The sequence below is a fragment of the Schistocerca serialis genome, chromosome 5 (assembly GCF_023864345.2).
Source record: "Schistocerca serialis cubense isolate TAMUIC-IGC-003099 chromosome 5, iqSchSeri2.2, whole genome shotgun sequence".
In the NCBI taxonomy this organism is placed as follows: Eukaryota; Metazoa; Arthropoda; class Insecta; order Orthoptera; family Acrididae; genus Schistocerca; species Schistocerca serialis.
In genome coordinates, this window is record NC_064642.1 from 319,459,653 (window position 1) to 319,479,303 (window position 19,651).

The 19,651-nt window shown below is 44.6% G+C and overlaps 1 protein-coding gene across 1 annotated transcript in view; it reads right to left on the reverse strand.

The window, feature by feature from the left end:
* Nucleotides 1–19,651, reverse strand: part of LOC126481921 (endothelin-converting enzyme-like 1) — a 270,679-nt gene that overhangs the window by 110,618 nt on the left and 140,410 nt on the right. The window contains exons 4-6 of the mRNA XM_050105881.1: nucleotides 15,851–16,038; nucleotides 3,925–3,979; nucleotides 3,821–3,873 (exon numbers count right to left, since the gene is read on the reverse strand). Of these exons, the coding sequence (XP_049961838.1) occupies nucleotides 3,821–3,873; nucleotides 3,925–3,979; nucleotides 15,851–16,038 (296 nt within the window). The remainder of the gene's footprint in view (nucleotides 1–3,820; nucleotides 3,874–3,924; nucleotides 3,980–15,850; nucleotides 16,039–19,651) is intronic.

The window sequence follows — 19,651 nt, forward strand, 5'->3', positions numbered from 1 at the left end:
ATTGGTATATATATCAAGCAAATAATTGAGAACGTTGGTTGCAAGTGCCACTCCAAGACGAAGACGTCATAACAGAACAGGAATTCACTGCGGGTCGCGTCATACCGCTTAGAAGACTAATGACTTAAAAAAAAAGAAACAAAGGTCTCTGAGGTGGAATTAGTGTACCACCCCAACATTTATCTGAACAAGCGAGTGAAACAGCTTAAAAGCCGTACTCAGGCTGACCGGTGTATCAATCCACGGTCGTTAATCCATCGCGTGGATTTAATCCGGCTCTAGCTAACCTGACGTGTCTCGGAAGCTAGTGGCTATAGGTTACGATGTAGGAGCAGCTGTGATGATACTTCACATCAAATATCAAAATAGGGAACACTCTGATATATTAAATTTAAAAAATTGTTGGGTAGCCTGTTAACCAATGAAAAGCATCGCTATAAGAAGAATTAAGTCAAGAAACATTAAGAAAAAAGGGTGTGCCCAAGGAGGAATGAATAATTTTCAAGGATATGAGAAGCACGATCATCGGTAGCAAAAATCCTGATGAACATGGGCTCTACGATGCATCCTTAAGAGTTATAATCACTTTTTCACCTTCGCTACTGTGAAATACGTATCTTCTACGGAAAAAAATGCTCATAGGTCTTAAGGTATGCATTTTAGTGATGTTTACTGGGTAATATTTTCTAGCTTTGCTTCATACTATGGCTCTGAGCACTATGGGACTTAACAGCTATGGTCATCTTGCTTCATACTACCTTCTTCCAATCTGTGGAAAGCAAAGAACTTGCAGTAGAAGAGATTTGTTTCACGCTACTGAAGATGAAAAAGTGCACATAACTTAAGGGATACATTTGAGATCCCATGATTGTTAGACCTTTTTGCTTCGAATGATCATTCCTGTCATATCCCTGGATATGGAGCAATCTCCCAGGAACACGCTGCATAAATTATCTAGTGATACGTAATCACCATTGTAGATGGTTAAAGAAGATTATTGCCAATGTACAGGGGCTTAAAAACCCTAGTCCACAATCTGAGAGGTGGTAAAATGAAATGATCGTTAGTCATTGTTGGTCAGGAGGCCACGCGTGGGGTTGCTGGGCTGCCTGGTACACGTCTTTCTATTCGATGTCGCTTAGGCGAATTGCGGGTTGTCTTGTCGACATCGAAGTCATTAGAGGCGAAACACAAGCTCGAAATATTTCAGGGATGAGGAAGGAACTCAGCCTTACCCTCTGAAAGGAACAGTACCGGCACTTGTCTGTTTTAAGGAAATAACGAAAAACCTAAATCTGGATGGCTGGACGCGAATTTAAACGGTCGCTATCCCGAGTTGAAGTAATGAGGAGATGAAATCCGGTAAACATGGGCTTTAAAATTCATGTATTAAGAGCTATGGGCACTTGATCGTCTTCGCTGCTATGAAACACAGCTCTTCTACTGAAAAACTCTAGGTTGGTTACGAATTCGCTGGTAAGCACTGATGACGCTCCCTGTAGGGTTTGTACATCATTAATACGACCTGCACACACGAAAGATTTCATTGTCTCCCTAACCAAAAATCCAAGGGGTTAAAGTCGAGCTAGCCAGTCCACATAATGGACTTTCCCGAACAATCCATTAGCCATTACCCGTCTCTGTGAGGTGTTCACGGCCATTTCGGAGCAAATAGGCTGTTGCTGCATCATACATGAATCGCATCCCCATTAGAAGCTCTGTTGTTACTCACTACCGTAATAACGTGTTCTTATTTGTTTACTCATTTGTTTACTCCATTCTGTAGATGTGTTTCACATCTGCGAAGATGAACAATTGCTCACAGGTGTAAAGGTAAGCATTTTAGGGGCCATGTTTAGTGGATAGTTTTTATTGTTTTGGGCATTTTCCCACCCCTCAAAATACGAAATACTTTTTTTAACCCCCTGGAGGAATGTGTCCGGACCTTTGGAAGGAAGAAAGAAGTAAACTGCAAGAAGCAGAAAGAATACGGAGAAGAATACAAAGAAAGGAACTAATCCAGGCATTTTCATAAGACCTAAATCCTTACTTACGTACTTAGTCCGTATACTACCATACGATGTACGCTGGAGAATACCCCGTGCCACTGCTGACCATTACTTTACCGAATCCATTCCAAAATAGAGTTTTGACTTTTCTTATTTTGCTTGGCAGTGCTTGCGCGAGAAGTGTGTTACACTGAAGAGCCAAGGAAACTGGTACACCTGCCTAATATCGTGTAGGGCGCCCGAAAGTTTGCAGAAGTGACGCAACACGATGTGGCATGTATTCCACTAATGTCTGAGGTAGTTCTGGAGGGAATTGACACCATGAATCCTGCAAGAGGTCCGTAAATCAGTAAGAGTGCAAAGGGTGATCTCTTCTGAACATCACGTTGCAAGGCATTCCAGATATACTCAATAATGTTCGTGTCTGGCGAGTTTAGTACCCAGAGGAAGTGTTTAAACTCAGAAGAGTGTTCCTGGAGCCACTCTGTAGAAATTCTGGACGTGTAGGGCGTCGCATTATGATGCTGGAATTGCCCAAGTCCGTCGGAATGCACAATGGACATGAATGGATGCAGGTGATCAGACAGGATGCTTACGTACGTGTTAACTGTCAGAGTCGCATCTAGACCTATCAGGGGTCTCTTATCACTCCAACTGCACACACCGCACACCATTACAAAGCCTCCACCAACTTGAACAGTTCCTTGCTGACATGCAGGGTCCATGGATTCAGGAGGTGGTCTCTGTACCCGTACACGTCCATCCGCTCTATACAATTTAAAACGTGACTCGTTCGACCACCAACATATTACCAGTGATCGACAGTCCAATGTCGGTGCTGACGGGTACAGGATAGGCGTAAAGCTTTGTGTCGTGCAGTTATCAAGGGTACACGAGTGGGCATTTGGCTCCGAAAGCCCATATCGGTAATGTTTCGTTGAATGTTTCGCACGCTAGAGCTTGATGATGGCTTAGCACTGAAATCTGCAGCAATTTGCGGAAGGGGTGCACTTCTGTCAACGCTGATTGATTCCCATCAGTCGCCGTTGGTCCCGTTCTTGCAGGAGTCTTTCACCGGCCATAGCGATGTCGGAGATTTGATGTTTTACCGGATTCCTGATATTCACATTACACTCGTGAAATGGTCGTACGGGAAAATCCCCACTTCATCGCTACCTCGGAGATGCTGTGTTCCATCGCTCGCGCGCCGACTATAACACCGCGTCGAAACTCAACGTAAATCTTGATAACCTGCCATTGCAGCAGCAGTAACCGAACTAATAACTGCTCCACATACTCTTATAGAGGCGTTGCCAACCGCAGCCTCGTATTCTGCCAGTTTACACATCTCTGTATTTGAATACGCATACCTACACCAGTTTCTTAGGCGCTTCAGTGTAGTTGAAATAGAATCATTCTGAAGTCTGTCACAAACGCCGATTCCTTAAACTTTCTCGATAGCGCTTTGCGAGAGAAACGCCTTCTTTCCTCCGGCGATTCCCATTGTTCATTGATCATTCCCGTGAGGCTCGTGCACTGATCGAAACAACTTGTAAGAAAACAAACAGAGAAGCACAACTCTGAATTGTTTCGACTGGTAGTTTAGTACCTCGACCGGCACGAGTGTGATTTTGAAGTGCGAGGTGGGTTCATTGTGAATCTACAGTATTTTCAAGCAAATAAGATAAAATAAACACTACTCCAAAACAAATATTACGTACACAGTCCGCTTGTCTGTGAAATTATATTTTAGAGCTGATGTACGAACGCCATGTCGGCAATCTAATGTGCTGCCCCTGCTACACACACACCTTGATGTAGCGGTAGGCGCTGCTCTCCTTGGGCTGTCCGTCGCTCCTGCGTCCCCTCCCCCGGCCCCTCCCGCCCCCACTGCCGCCCTCGCCGCCCCCTCCACCGCCGTCGCCGCCCCCGCTGTCATCCGGCTGCGCTGCGGGTACATCTTGAGATAGCTGAAACATGCCAGGAAAAATTACACTGCATACATGTTTGGTTTTCTGCACTAAAAACGTGGTTCCCTATTCTTATCAAGACAACAGCGGAGATTAACGAGTGGTCATACTCGATAAAGGTATACATAATGTAGAATTTGATTCTGTAAAGTTGCTCAATATTATTTAACAGTGAAAAGAGAATCCGCTACTTAATGTTTTGCGATATAGGACAGCATTAGGTAACATCGGTTAGAAGATATTTTCCAGCACTGTGGGCTGTTCACTGCATTAGGCAAGCTACACATTTTCCCTTGACCTTAACATATACTAGCCATAATGCAGTGTTCTGTGTTAAAAGATGCTGAGTTGATTTAGTACGTACTTTTCATGCTCCCCATGTACAAGGTGGTGTACATGAGATGTTAGGAAGTGTCTGTCTACCGTAGTTAATTGTATAGTGCAAGCAACTCTCCTTGTGATATTGTTGTATTGTAGCACTAAAAATTCTACAGCTCACTTGCTGATGTCTCAATTCACATTTCCAAGTGGGAACATTAACACTTAAACAGTGGTACTGTGAATTCACACGTTCAAGCTCCTGCTCCGTTTCTTCCACAAAAGTCGCTGTTTCGTGCGAAATTTGTGCACGTTGCATTATTGTACCCATTTTTAATGATGAACCTATCGCAGAAGACAAATACAGATGAGTCCTGGATCATGTATTTGTACCGGCTACAAGGTTCCGCCGAATGCTCTGAAACTACTGGTTCACGCAAGATGGAACACGTCCGTACCGCACTGCACACGTCTTCCAATTTCTTCGGGTGACATTCAGACATCGTGGATCGACACATTACACACGGTAGCATTCATTGGACATGGTATGCAATGGCACCCTTATCGTCCCGATCTCAACTGGTTTGATTATTTCTGATGGGTTATTTGATGACAAAGTCTTTAAATATGTTTGTGCCCAACAGACAGGTACCCTAAATGAAGCGATCCCCAGTACACTAAAGATGAATGCTATCAATGGACCCATGAGCATGTTGTGGAGTGGAAATGTCCGGCTATTACAGAAAGCTCACATGATCAAGTTTTCGGCAGTAATGACGAGTGGAGTCGTTGCAACTCTCCATATTGACACAATGTCATTGATCTTGCCTAACGTCGTCCACTGGCTCGGCCTCTTGGCTATTGCAGATTCCAGACCCATTTTTCGACACACAGCGGAGGGAAGCTTTGTCTAGCATGGAGGTCATGAGTCGTTCTTCCTCAATCCTTATAAGTGGGTTGTGGTCATGACCCACTGTAATGCCTTAAGGCAAGAGTCTTCCCAATTATGGCAGTTGTTCTTCCAGCACTAGAAATAACCTTGTGAAAAGTCGTATAAGGAAAAAGTGCTTTATAGAGAAGTGCTGTAAGTGGGAGCAGCCCTGCTGATAACCGTATCTCCACATCTTTAAAAAATTAAAGAATTCTTTTTAATTCTCATTTTACTATGGTACTGTATGAGTACCGTTACTTTGGACGAAGCCACAGCTTCCACTGCTTCTTAAATGAGATGGTAGAAGTCCGGATTACCCAAACGACTTTATCTTGCTGATAATTATGAACACGAATTTTACAATAAAATTTTTGACTTTGTTATAATTTGAGTACACTGTCGTTACTTTGGATGTAATCACAGCTTACGCTGTTGTTTTAATGAAATTTCAAAATCCCAGACTGTAATTTGTACTCTTGCTTTCTTTAAGATTTGTAAAAATTGTTAATATTTTTTAAATGTTTTAATGGCTCTGTAGGTTATCTGTGTTTTTTGTAAATGTTAAATCCTGTGTTAATTAATCTATTGTATATCAGTTTACGGTAACTGAACCAAATATGCATTCAGATTTTACATAAGTGCACTGAGCAATTAACGCTATAAGAATTATTTTTTAGAATCTGCCTTAATTAGTTGTTGGCAATAACTTTGTAAAAATGTGTTTAGATTTATTTTCGTCCACGTGTTGGCTAGCACACTGTAATCTAATCAAATAAATCGAGCAAGAATATACAACTAACAATTGCGACACCTGCCGGTCCAATTGTCAACGTCTATCTTTATCGCTCACACCTGCCAGTCTAGCGGCGCCCTGGCTGCAATCAAGTGCTCTGTTGTGAATGACATGAGACGGATATCTATGTGGTGAATAACTGTGTATATAAAAAAAAACACCGCCGGAACAGGTTTTGAATGCCCAGCAGTACTGGCCCGGCTGCCGTGTCATTCTCAGTCCTTAGGCGTCACCGGATGCGGATACGGAGGGGCATGTGGGCAGCACACAGCTCTCCCGGCCGTTGTCAGTTTTCGTGACCGGAGCCGCTACTGCTCAATCAATTAGCTCCTCATTTGGCCTCACAAAGGCCGTGTGCACCCCGCTTGCCAACAGCATTAAGCCCGACAGCGCTCCAGTGATATTGCGGGAACCGTTGTTTGCACTTGAGGCAAGGTCATTGGCATAACTGTGTAAACAGTAGTTTTATTTTTGACATGCCGATGCATCAGTCTTCTAGTCTGTTACGTACCTGCCAGTTCCTGTGAAAGAGTAATCTTACTCCTGTTTTAAGAAATATGCAATAAACTGTCTGTCGAGATATGTTGTATTTCAGGTTTTCCTTTTATATTGTTCCTGATATTGTATACTGCAACTGCTTTGTGTATAGCTACACTGTATAAATTCCTTCCAGGTCTGAAGATGGTAACACTGATTAGTGAAACCGATTATAAAGCATAAAGGTAATTAGCGACCTTAGCAAGAAGTTTATGTTCTGTAATCAGTTGGTGGAGACAGCCGTCTTCCGCTCCTGTTGTTGGTTGGTAGGCACGGAATTAAGATAATTTCGTGGAGTGGATTGGAGTTCACCAATGTTGGTGCTGACGTGATTAGATCTCTGGAGCAGAGGTGCTGATTCGAGAATATTACTGATTTCCGTGTTCGGAGACTTAGTATTTCGCCACGATTCACAAAGTAGGTATTTCTTTAAGTATGAAAACCTGAAGGAACTGGCTGGTTCCTTTCCTGCATATGGGTGTGAAGTGCTGAGTAGTTTTCAGTTGCGGCCTAAATTGCACACATGTGGTCGAGAGGACAGTATCAGATCATGGAGTCATCAGCTAACTGGAGGTGAGGTTTAACGAGAGAAACAGACTTCGAAAGGGTCGAACTGAAGACAATAAGTCATATTTGTTTGTGTGGGAACTAGAAGAGTGTTTTCTAAACCACTTTTGACTTTCGACATACCCTTTTTTGTCTTTCTGGAGACTCGCGGTGGAAATTGTTGGTGAATCAGCTGCAGGTTGTTTAGGAACTGGTAAAAGTGTACATTTTCCAGTCCAGGGATTGGATCGCGGTGTCTTCCGAAATGTAGTCAGGTAATAACAGGGCTTATTGACTTTGTAGCAGTGATACGTTTAACTCTGTCTCGCGGGTTAAAGCAAGGACGTCGGCCATTATTTAGAGTGATTTTAATGCTATGGCAGTGCAGAGATTTGGTCCAGGTCTGCAAGTAAACGTTTCCGAGCAAATCTGCGGAGCAGATCGTCATGAAATTCCACAAAGTATCGAAAATCCCCGATACCGCAGTGACTGTGGCCGCGGCCGCCGGTATGACTACGTGACACACCACAGTGGCTCCGAAGGGGAGACGAAAATTACGTCTGTACAGGGTTTATACATTTCTCTTTTTAAGGCGATTTTCTTGTTGAACATAACATCATTTCCAGCTGAAACAGAGGTAAATGATTCAATGCATTTTTCAGTGTTCATCGCCTCCAAGCAGTAGCTGCAAGCGGTTCCTTGTAACCTGCTGTCGCATCTGCGACTTGTTCCGCACAAACCTGCCACGGAGAGGGTGCTCTCTCTCTCTAGCCGGTTAGAGCTTCCACTAAGTCACAGCGAAAATCACTGTACGTCCCACAGGACGTCCCGCGCTTCGCGCCTCACCTGTGAGCCCGTCGCGTTCACGAGTCCCTCAGGATCCTTCTCCTCCGTCACCAGCAAAGCCGAAGCAAAGAGCTTCTGCCTGAGGCCCAGTAACAAATTTACCTCCGACCTTCTCTTTAGCTAAGGGGCGCATTGTCTCAAGACACTGGAGTCCCATTCGGGGAGAACGGGATACAAATCTCCACCACGAGACCATGATTTAGTTTTCCTGCGGCTTTCGCAAATTACTTCAGATGCTTTTCCACCATTCTCGTTCTTTATTCTGAGCTGCGCTCCGCTTTAATGGTCTCGACCTTTTAATTCTAATCTCACTTTTTCCTTTTATTTTCCTCTCTCATCGACACTTGAAGCTCTTTAATACAGAGTACGAAATTATCTTCAGCCTCTCTAACAATTCAAATGGTGTGAAAAGAATGAAGGTGTTCAGGCGCTGCCCTAAAGCGTAATCGTGTTTACAATGTTTTCTGTCGGGTGCCTGTACGCAAGATTTTGCTTTCGGTGACGTGCTGTTACTGTCAGATCTACTTATGTGGATATTTAATAATCCCATAACACTAAAGGAGCTGCTATTTGGTTTTAGATAAAGGAAACAAAAGAACGTTGGAAACTCAGCATATGGACTACTAGGTCTAAATCAGATATTTCCGTCTAGACCAGAATTCGATTACATAAAAACGTGTACCTGTTAGCTTGGCTGGCAGTCTTCCTCAAAAGCTATGATACAAAAGTAATTTATTTTCTGCATTAAGGTCACAGCAGCTGAAAAGTTACCTATTTAGTGACAAAGATTCATCAGTTCATAGGGAATACGTGCATTCTGATTGCTATAGGAACAGTATGCGCCATACGTACTTACAATACAATGAAAACAGTTTTAAACTATATAACAATCAAACTGTAAAAACTTATTACGTACGAGGAAATCTTTGAGAAGTCATCACTGATGATACTTAGTCTTCGTAAGCTGGTGAACATTCTCTTAAGCTGCAGTACACTTAAGACAAAGAGAACCAATCAATAATTAAAACTGACTGGTTTATTGTTCAGCATGATTCAGACACATACACTGATGAGCCAAAACATTATCACCATTTGCTCAATAGGTTGTTTGTCCGACTTTGGAGCGAATTACATAATTTATTCTGCGTATCAAAGATCTGACCGTTTGTTGGTACATTTATGGAGGTATGAGACATCAGATATCTACGCACATGTCATGTAATTTGCTTAAATAACGGACCGCTGATTTAAGTACGCGGTGATGGCGCCCGATTGCGTCCGAGGTGGGTTCCATAGGATTTACATCAGACGAATTTGGTCGCAGAGACATCTCAACGTGAGTCCACTGTAATGCTCCTCAAACTACTGTAGCACGTCTCTGACTACGAAACATGGAATATTATACTGTTGATATATGACGTTGCCGTCCGGGAAGACATTAAGCACGTAGGGATTCAGGTGGTTCGCAGGTGACAGCGCGTCTTCGATTACTACCACAGACCCCACACAAGCCCAGGAAAATGTCTCCAGTAGCATAATGCTGTTCCCACTAGCCTTCGCCCGTGGCGCGCTGCATGTTTCGAGCCGTCCGTTAACCTCGCTAACGGCGTTTGTACAGACGACCGGCGACCTAGTGTAGCAAAATTGTGATTCAGCCGAATTGCCGACGTCGTTGGATCAACGTGAAACACGTAGGGGTGGTGTGCTGCGGAACTCGATGTTCAACAATGTACAAAGAACGGTGTGCTCCGAAACACTTGTGTGTTCACCAGGATTGTGCTCTTTCGGCAGAGATGCCACAGACTACTATCTATCCTACTTCACAGAGCATAAACAGCCGTGGAGCCGCACGTTCTGTGAAAAGTCCTGGATTTCCAACCATTTAGCACCTAGTGGTTGCTTCACTGTCCTCTCTCTTTCCGTAGATGCTTACGACAGTAGCAAGTGAAAATTCGATCAGTTTCGCCGTTTTCGAGATACTAATTCACAGGCTCTGCGCAATAATAATCTACCCTTTGTCAAAGTCACTTATCTCAATAGACGTCCCCATTTTCAGAGCATATTTTCACCAGGGTGATCCCCCATTCGTGTTTGCTCCGCTTATATCCTTTTGTTAACATATCACGTGCCTGAACTCCACCAGGCGGCATCCAATGTCAGGTTGGGCAGTGATCCTAACGTTTCGGCTCATCAGTTTATAGCTGCCCCTGGTAGCTGAGTGGTCAGCGCGACGGAATGTCATACCTAACGGCCCGGGTTCAACTCCCGGCTGGATCGGAGATTTTCTCCGCTCAGGGTCTGGGTGTTATGTTGTCCTCATCATCATTTCATTCCCATCGACACGCAAGCCGCCGCAGTGCCGTCAACTCGAAAGACTTTCACCAGGCGAACGGTCTACCAGACGGGAGGCCCTAGCCACACGGCATTTCCATTTCCCGTGTATAGCTGAATACATCTTCACACAGGGAACATTTTCTGTACCAACAGCCACCATCATAAGGGCAATCTTCCGAATCATAAGACACATAAACATCAACTACTTTGTTAATCAGAAGCCCCTCCCCGCAACCACCGTATCTCTTTAATACACATTTCGGAGATGAAATTTGAAACTGGTGGCCGATAACAACGTTGGTGTCCATGAATAGCGTCTTTTCATCTTCATCGACCAATAATATGAACAAAAGCCATCTAAACTACGTTCTGAAGTTGTGTAGCTGCGCGCTGTAATTATTTTGGTCTGTACTGCCAGCGACAGTCATCTCCATTTTCCGAAATTATGGCCTAGTATGCCGCTTCATCGAGCTGCACATCATTACTGAAAGCGAAATGAGCGCCATAATTCGTTGCCACAAACAAACAAGCTATGTGATCTCACTGCAGTGTTTTGTTTGAATACATTGTATCCTGTAAACACATGGGCAGTACTAATGACACTAATTTTACAGTGCAATGGCTGTGAGTGATTTTGGGAAGCCACATAAACTTAATCGCACAGTTGCGGAGGAAAATACAACTAATGTCTGCAATTATTTTTTCTTTGGAGCCATGTGACAAGAGTCTGAAATACTTAAATCGTTGTAGCAGTAAAGTTTACCATTCTGTTAATTTCCTACATTGGTAAATGATTCCATCTCTAGTTATAGAGATGGATGTGCAATAAGGACAGATACAATTCTTGCCACTCCGACAAATTGTACAGTTTGTAATAATTTATGAATATTTTGTAGTCAGACAGTTTTGTCGTCTCACGTCTGAAAGATAAAAGCTGGCAGGACGGGCTCGTCACCAGATGATGTGCCAACCGATCACGTTATGAAGAACAGGTTAATGACACACTACATCATCGACGTACATCTTCGTGAGATCTACATTTACATACGTATTCTGTAAACCCCCATACGGTGCCTGGCGGAGGGTACCTTGTAACGCTATTAGTCACCTGGGGGGGGGGGGGGGGGGCTTACCTTCTACCGCTATTAGTCATTGCCTTTCGTGATCCACTCGCAAATGGAGCGAGGGAAATACCGCACTGTACTGGTCCTGCCTCCGGAAAAGCACTAAGTTCTCTTATTTTCGCATTCCTTACACGAAATGTAGCTACCTTGACGGCAGAGAACCGTTCTGCAGTCAGCTGCAAATGCTGGTTCACTAAATTCTCCCCCTCCCCCCCCCCCCCCCATGGTCTTCGGGTTACAGTTTCGATGTCTATGAAATGTCGCCACAAACGAAAAACAACAGAATGATTCAAATTAAGCTGTCGCGTCACATCAGTTTGCGACTGTCCTGCTTCCATTCTTCCCATGACCCTCCACCGCAGAGAGCCTGGTAAGCGTCTTTTCTGTGCCATACTGCCTGCACCGTCTGCGATTGTGTACACAGCGATTGTGGATCTGGGACTACCCGGAAAACACTATCCCGTTTGTTACGTGCCCTGGCGTCATAGTTGGCATGGTTGTCTATTGACTGGAATGCCATCTTCCGTGCAAGACTCGAGCGTACGGACATCTGTTGACAGTTTGTATAACTATAACGTGAATTAGACTCAGGACGAGGAAATAGTGTTTGTTGCCTTAATTTTGGACATCAGTATATTACGCAGTCACATAAATGACGGGTACAGCGAATCTACTATGAGCAACATTAAAGTACCATGCAAAACGAATTTAAAGATTTAGTTGGAAATGAAAGAGGAATTAAATATAACGATCAACAGGTGGGATTCAGTGTTCTCTCCATCAAGAAGCACTTGGCGCTAAATTTGCAGGCAGGGAGCACGTGAAGGAACTGGTGGCACGAACTGTAAAATTCCTGAAGTCGAACGTATTATTCCATAGTCAGTTGGCAATGGTTTTTGATAGAACTCAACGAAAAGTATGGAGACCTTATATATAGTGTGACAATTATTGACCTATACGAAAAAAATCGTAAATTAGTTACAAACTACGGCGTGCACATAGTTTTATTCAACATTAAACACGACTACAGATATTCGATTTAGGTTATGTCATGTTCGATATGCCTGCCATCTCTGGCGTTAATGTGCCGCAGACGAATACCGGAATTCTACATAACCCGATGAAGTGTCGGAACATCGAAGCTATCGATGACCTCCGGAATGGATATTGTTAGCTTAGTAATGGTTTTGGGGTTACTGCTTCATAAGTTGTCTTTAACACAGCCCCTCAAAGAGGAGTCGCATGTGTTCAGATCCGGAGAATATGGAGGCCAATCGAGGTCAATGCGAGTGGCCTCTGGGTACCACAGAGACAGAATGTGGTCCACAGAGTGCTCCTCCAAAACACCACTCTTCTACTTCGACGGGGTCGACCTCCGTCTTGCATGAACCGCATTTTGTGGAAATCAGGATCACATTGGATAATGTGGATGAAATAATCTTCCAAAACCTTCACGTACCGTTCGACAGTAATCGTGCCATCAAGGAAAATCGCACCGATTATTCCGTGACTTGATATTGCATACCACACAGTCAATCGTTGAAGATGAAGGGATTTCTCGATTGCGAAATGGGTATTCTCAGTACCCCAGATGCGCCAATATTGCTTAATGATGAACCCACCCACATGAAGTGGGCTTCCTCGCTAAACCAAACCACATTCTCATCAAACTCCTGTTCGTCAGTTCTGTGGGCAATAGTGTTGACGAAACACAACCGCTATTACATTGCTCTGGGGCTCAATGGCTGATGGTTTTGAATTTTGTATGGGAAGAGATGCAGGTGGAAGAAGAGGAGATTAGTGTTTAGCGACCCGTCGACAACGAGGTCATTATAGACGGAGCACAAGCTCGTATTAGGGTAGGACAAGGAAAGAAATCGGTCGTGCACTTTCAAAGAAACCATTCCGGCATTTGCCTGAAGCAATTTAGGGAAATCACGGAAAACCTAAATCCGGATGGCCGGACGCGGGTTTGAACCGTCGTCCTCCCGAATACAAATCCAGTGTGCTAACCACTGCGCCCCCTCGCTCGCTGGAGAAGCAGGTCTCGCAGTTTGATAGTCCCAAGGCAAACCGCTAGGAAGTTATGACTATTTTATTTAATATAGTTCAATAATTTTCATGCTGTATATTATTGCAAATTACGTTGCTTTTTTATTTGAAACTCGCTACTGTTGAATTTATGAAGGGAAAGGAAGTGCAGAAACGAAAATGAGATAATCCAGAATGGATTGTAGACCTCACATTTTAAGCGGACTTGAGGATACACTGCTCACAACAAGACATTGTAAGGTGAGAAGCAACTTCTTTATGATTTCATGGGGATGCATTTAAAAAGAAAATCGCATTGTAGAAGGGACACATTCTGGCTAACAGTCTAGTTCCCTAATCTCACTGATGTTAAAGAAAACACGAGGTTTTAGGAATTCAATGTGGCTTTGAAAGAATTCCAAGAGTAGTTTCCTAAACGTTCTGAGGACACTGGCACTCTTACATCTATTTTATGGACCGTTTGCCGCTTCAGTTGAAAGCGCCCCTGTGCGCAAATGCAACTGAATGGTCTGCAAGGTAATACACGTTTTAAAGACAAATCTCTTGAACATTAAAATTGTCGTCAAGCATTTCGACGTCTCCATGATGAAGTTCTAAAACTGCTACAATATTTCGAGCATTGTACATGTGTGAAGGATGTTTGTTGACTAAATAAGTCACGATTATGGGGTAACTTGAATGCTTAAATGTGTAAAATTGTCTGCGTCCGCCCGTATGCCGACATTTTGTACCAGCTAAAATTGTGTGCCTCCGGCGCACAAAAGTATTCAAAAACACTGAAAATTGGTTTTGTTCTTGGTCTATGTTGATGAGAAAAGTGAAATATAAAATCAAGTCATATGCAGTGCGACTGCATTGCCATATAAACGCAGGGCGTTCGCTATTTCCCCCTCCGCCCCTTCCTTGCGCTCAGACAGCGTGCTGTGGCGGTGGGCGAAACGTGCCAGCCAGGCTGAGCGCAATGACACTCGTGCCACGGCTTGGTCCGTTAGCCGGAGTCTTGGCCATCCCTGGTTGAGCTGCCAATATCTTTCACTACACCGACAGAACCACTTTGTTTAATAAAACTGTAAACCAAAAGTGGTTGGTTTGTGTGGTGTGCGTACTGTAAGACCTTCAGTACACACACCATCAGACTATTTGCCTTGTCGCTCTAACGAAGTAGGCGAGTGTCAGCAATATGTCTCGTGGTCTTATCATGGGGTGTTTATCTTCTGCCGTTAGGTCAGACGATAGAAATGCCACTTGCACGCTTAGAGTAGCACATTGACGGTGACCAACTTTAAACAGAACTTGATTAATTTTCACACACATTTATTAAAATAATAACAAGCATAAAAATTACTTAACGTGGTTCTGCATGCTATTTACAATTGACAATCTGAAGTTTCTTTGGTACTGATACGTTAATCTTATTCTCACATATATCTCTGATACTTGACAAAAGTGTCTATACATTTATCTTCATGGCTATGTACAGGAATATGGTAATCTTATTAGGCGCAGACTGAAACTTGACTATAGACTGGTACAGACAAGTGTAGAACTCGTACAGACTGATACAGACAAATGCAGACTGACTAATCGGAGGTTCGTACACTCGTTATGATACCTCGCGCGTTCACGTATCACTGCGCGAGTGTGATCCGCGAGGAGAAAAGGTTCTACGTTAGCAGTAACCTCATTGGCTGCGTTACATATTAATACGCGGATCGGCGGAAGCAGAATTTGGTCCGTCTCTATGGCAGTGCCATCTCGTAGTGCGCAGACAGACGAGCGCCTGCGCTGTTGTGCTTAGCGGGGCGCGCTCTAGTGGGAAAGTTGTGTACGCGCTGACTACGCGGAGCTATGTACACAACAGTTTGGTTAATATTAAATACATAGGCAGTCGTACAGACACAAGAGCTCTAAACAAAGCAGTGAATGTCGTCCATAGTCCTCTCCTTACGCTGGACTGAGCACAATGACGTCTAAATGAACAGCAGTTGATTTAATGTAGTTTTAATCGAGTTAGATTGCTGAATTGACTGATGCAGTTGAATACAATACAGGGCAATTAATGTGATTGACTGGTGTGTGTGATAGAGATCACCACCTTCCTACCTCCACCTTCCTCCAACACACCCTCAGTGGATGTCGCCTGTAGCAATGGCTGACAGGATGAAGCCTTCGAACTACAGGGTGCTATTACGTATCTAGGATGAAGCGACGAGTGAAAATTTTTACCAAGGCCGGGAATCGAACCAGGGTCTCCGGCTTACTAGGCAGGTGCATTAGCAGCTATGTGAGACTAATAAAGCCTCTGAAATTTTGTCACTTCATTTTTATGGGATACTGCTAAGTTTGTTGGGCGCTTGCGTGCAGCAGCAGCAGCGGCTGACTTGCCTCACCTGCGACCTCCTGGGCAGGTCGATGAAGACGGCGTAGGCGGAGCGGTTGTGGGGCGCGCGCTCCAGGAAGACGTCGAACAGCGGCGCGCTGTTGACCCTCAGCAGCTCGGCCACCAGTGGCGCCAGGTCGGCGGGCTCCGGCTGGCCAGGGGGCAGGTAGCCGCCCAGAGACTCCAGCAGCTCCCGCACTGCGAACAACGCACACCTCTGCTGACGCCACTCCACGCGCCTACATGGAACTTTACGAGTGGTAGTCCAAGTTCAAACTAGCACCTCAAAAATCAACGTTACGCAATTAATGTTTGATCGTATAGAGGCTTACATGCCTGTATTCCTGGTATACAGTGAAATCCCCCCGCCAGGTACCATAGCTCTCCGCTATGGGAGCCAATAAAAAACAGAGCAGCCGATTCAAAAAGTGCTGTTTAATAGGGAAACAGTAGCCCAGAAACCTTTGCTGAGTTGGTGGCAGTCTACTGAAACAAATCACCGTCGTGAACACAGTCCTTAGGTGGAAGAGACACTTCCAAGGTGATCAAACAAGTCTGAATGACGAAGAACGATGAGGCAGAACTCTGTGTGAGAGAAGGAGAGCAGCAAGAGGAGTGCAAGTTCTGGTGCTCGAAGACCGCCGTATTGCGTCTACATCTACATTTATACTCCGCAAGCCACCCAACGGTGTGTGGCGGAGGGCACTTTACGTGCGACTGTCATTACCTCCCTTTCCTGTTCCACTCGCGTATAGTTCGCGGAAAGAACGACTGCCGGAAAGCCTCCATGCGCGCACGAATCTCTCTAATTTTACATTCGTGATCTCCTCGGGAGGTACAAGAAGGGGTAAGCAATATATTCGATACCTCATCCAGAAACGCACCCTCTCGAAACCTGGACAACAAGCTACACCGCGATGCAGAGCGCCTCTCTTGCAGAGTATGCCACTTGAGTTTGCTAAACATCTCCGTAACGCTATCACGCTTACCAAATAACCCTGTGACGAAACACGCCGCTCTTCTTTGGATCTTCTCTATCTCCTCTGTCAACCCGGCCTGGTACGGATCCCACACTGATGAGCAATACTCAAGTATGGGCCGAAAGAGTGTTTTGTAAGCCACCTCCTTTGTTGATGGACTACATTTTCTAAGGACTCTCCCAATGAAAACCTGTCACCCGCCTTACCAACAATTAATTTTATATGATCATTCCACTTCAAATAGTTCCGTACGCATACTCCCGGGTATTTTACAGAAGTAACTGCTACCAGTGTTTGTTCCGCTACCATATGATCATACAAATGGCTCTGAGCACTATGGGACTTAACATCTGTGGTCATCAGTCCCCTAGAACTTAGAACTACTTAAACCTCACTAACCTAAGGACATCACACACATCCATGCCCGAGCCAGGATTCGAACCTGCGACCGTAGCGATCACGCGGTTCCAGACTGAAGCGCCTAGAACGGCACGGCCACACCGGCCGGTATGATCACACAGTAAAGGATCCTTCTTTCTATGTATTCGTAATACATTACATTTGTCTATGTTAAGGGTCAGTTCCCACTCCCTGCACCAAGTGCCTACCCCCTGCAGATCTTCCTGCATTTCGCTACAATTTTCTAATGCTGCAACTTCTCTCTATACTACAGCATCATCCGCGAAAAGCCGCATGGAACTTCCGACACTATCTACTAGGTCATTTATATATATTGTGTGGAAAAAGTCAGAATAAGAAGTGGAACAGTTTTCACTGTCCTGAATGGCATATGAACACGGCACAGGTGGTCGCTCTCTACGCTTTGTGACCGCTCCCATCCATTTAAAAAGCCTCCCAAACGTAGGTAGCGGAGGTAATGTTTGACGTCAATCCAGGTCACTTCTTTATGCGCCTAATCACCAAAAATGAGAGCGCGTGGAGTTGTATGTGCATGGCATGAAGCTGTAAATTCGTCTGCGTAGAGGTGAAAGTGTAGAAATCGTAATTGTCCACTGATTTCTTTTATATTCCAAAAAGGTAAAGCTGGCATTAAACCGAAATTAGTTTGAGACGCAATGTACTTGCCTCTCTCCGACTTTTTAACTTATAGCCAGTCGCTTACAGTGATAACTGCATGGTGAAAAATGTAATGTTGCTGCAGTGACTATAAAATTGAGTCATAGGTACAAAGAACTTGCCCACTTATCGATACGACATCGCATCTCCTCCGGCATAGACGCATGCACTGATGCGGGCGGAAGAGTGTCATAAAGCTGACCCACAACTATTTTGACTGGTGCTTGATATCCTATATACTGCCAAAAGGACAAAGTTGACGTCCTAAATGGTCCCACACATAGCTGGCTACGGTATGGGAATGTTGCTGGCGACAGGAGTACCGCAAAACCATGCAGAAAGTTCATAGAGATACACGCTACATGTGAACGAGCACTGTCCTGTTGGTAAATGGCAAACCGGTTACTGTCGCATGACGAGTAACACATGAGGACTAAGGAAGGCCGTGACGTACCGTTGTGCCATCAGAGATCCCTCAGTCGCTACCAGCCGTGCCCCCAAGTCGTATCCAATGGCTCCCCACATTACGACGCCCGAAGTAATAGCGTTGTGCCTCTCCAAAACATTGGAATAATGGGACCTCGAGCCACATCTTTGTTATACTTGTCGAATATGGTCATCCGTTGTAGCGCACAACCGCAATCCAATCACTTGACAGAATGGAGAGCCATTCATCAGCGGTCCATGTTTCTGGTCCACGACACTACTTCAAACGCAGTCGGCTGTGTTGTGGTATTAACGGCACTTTACACATCGGAAGGTAATTCCTTAGTCCATCTGTAGTTTGTCCCCGTCCGGTCGTTGGCATGAGACAGAATATTTCAGGGACTCCAATACTTGTTCTCTGGACGCCAGTACTTCTTTCCCAAAGGCAAGTGCGGTTGTGAAAGGGTTACAGTGTGCTTAGTGCACAATATCGCAATCCTCCCTTCTGGTAGTCAGACGTAGTCGATGGGAAATTTGACAACTAGTATCCTTGCCCTTACATTCCAATTCAGTCCACGGTCATCTCCACACAGCTGGGTCTTGCACAATTACATCAGCTGGCCGAGCTCTGTCAGGTCATAACGCTGCCTCACTTGAGAACAACGCATCTCTGGGTCCTTCACAGTGCTCTCTGAACATCTGACACAGTCCATGTCCCTTATATACATCCTACCAACACCGATAATAACACTAAACATGAACAGCAGCTATTCAGTCTGAAGGCTGTTCGACACGATATAGAAAATGGCAACAATAATCATTTAGCTACCTGTCAATGGAGTCGAGGGTATCGTGTTAGAGTGACATGTGGTTTTGTCTTCTTGACGCATCTCCTTTTTTCAGGCAGTTTATTAATGTCGACTGTGAAAGGGTTTAATGACAATGCAATTTTTGAAGGTGACGAAAAACTTCATGAATCGCGATACTGGGTATCAACTCTTTATAGAGCCCGAGCTCCCGCACTGGGGTTGCTGCAGACGAGACGAGGGCGGCAGCAGCAGATCTCTACAAAAAAACAAGAACTGATGGTGTCAACACTGAGAGCAAACCCCCGTCAAAGCACAAAGACGAAGATAGTACTATCCAATCAGATATATAACAAGAAAACGATCACAAATGGACGCCAAAGTGCGACTTACGCTGTGGAATTCACCAGTCACACTGAACATCTCCACTACATATCTAGGAGTACACCTCGACATGTACATAAACTGGCGATCTCACTTGACGTACCTCCTATAAAAAACCAGAAAACATCAGAATCTGAT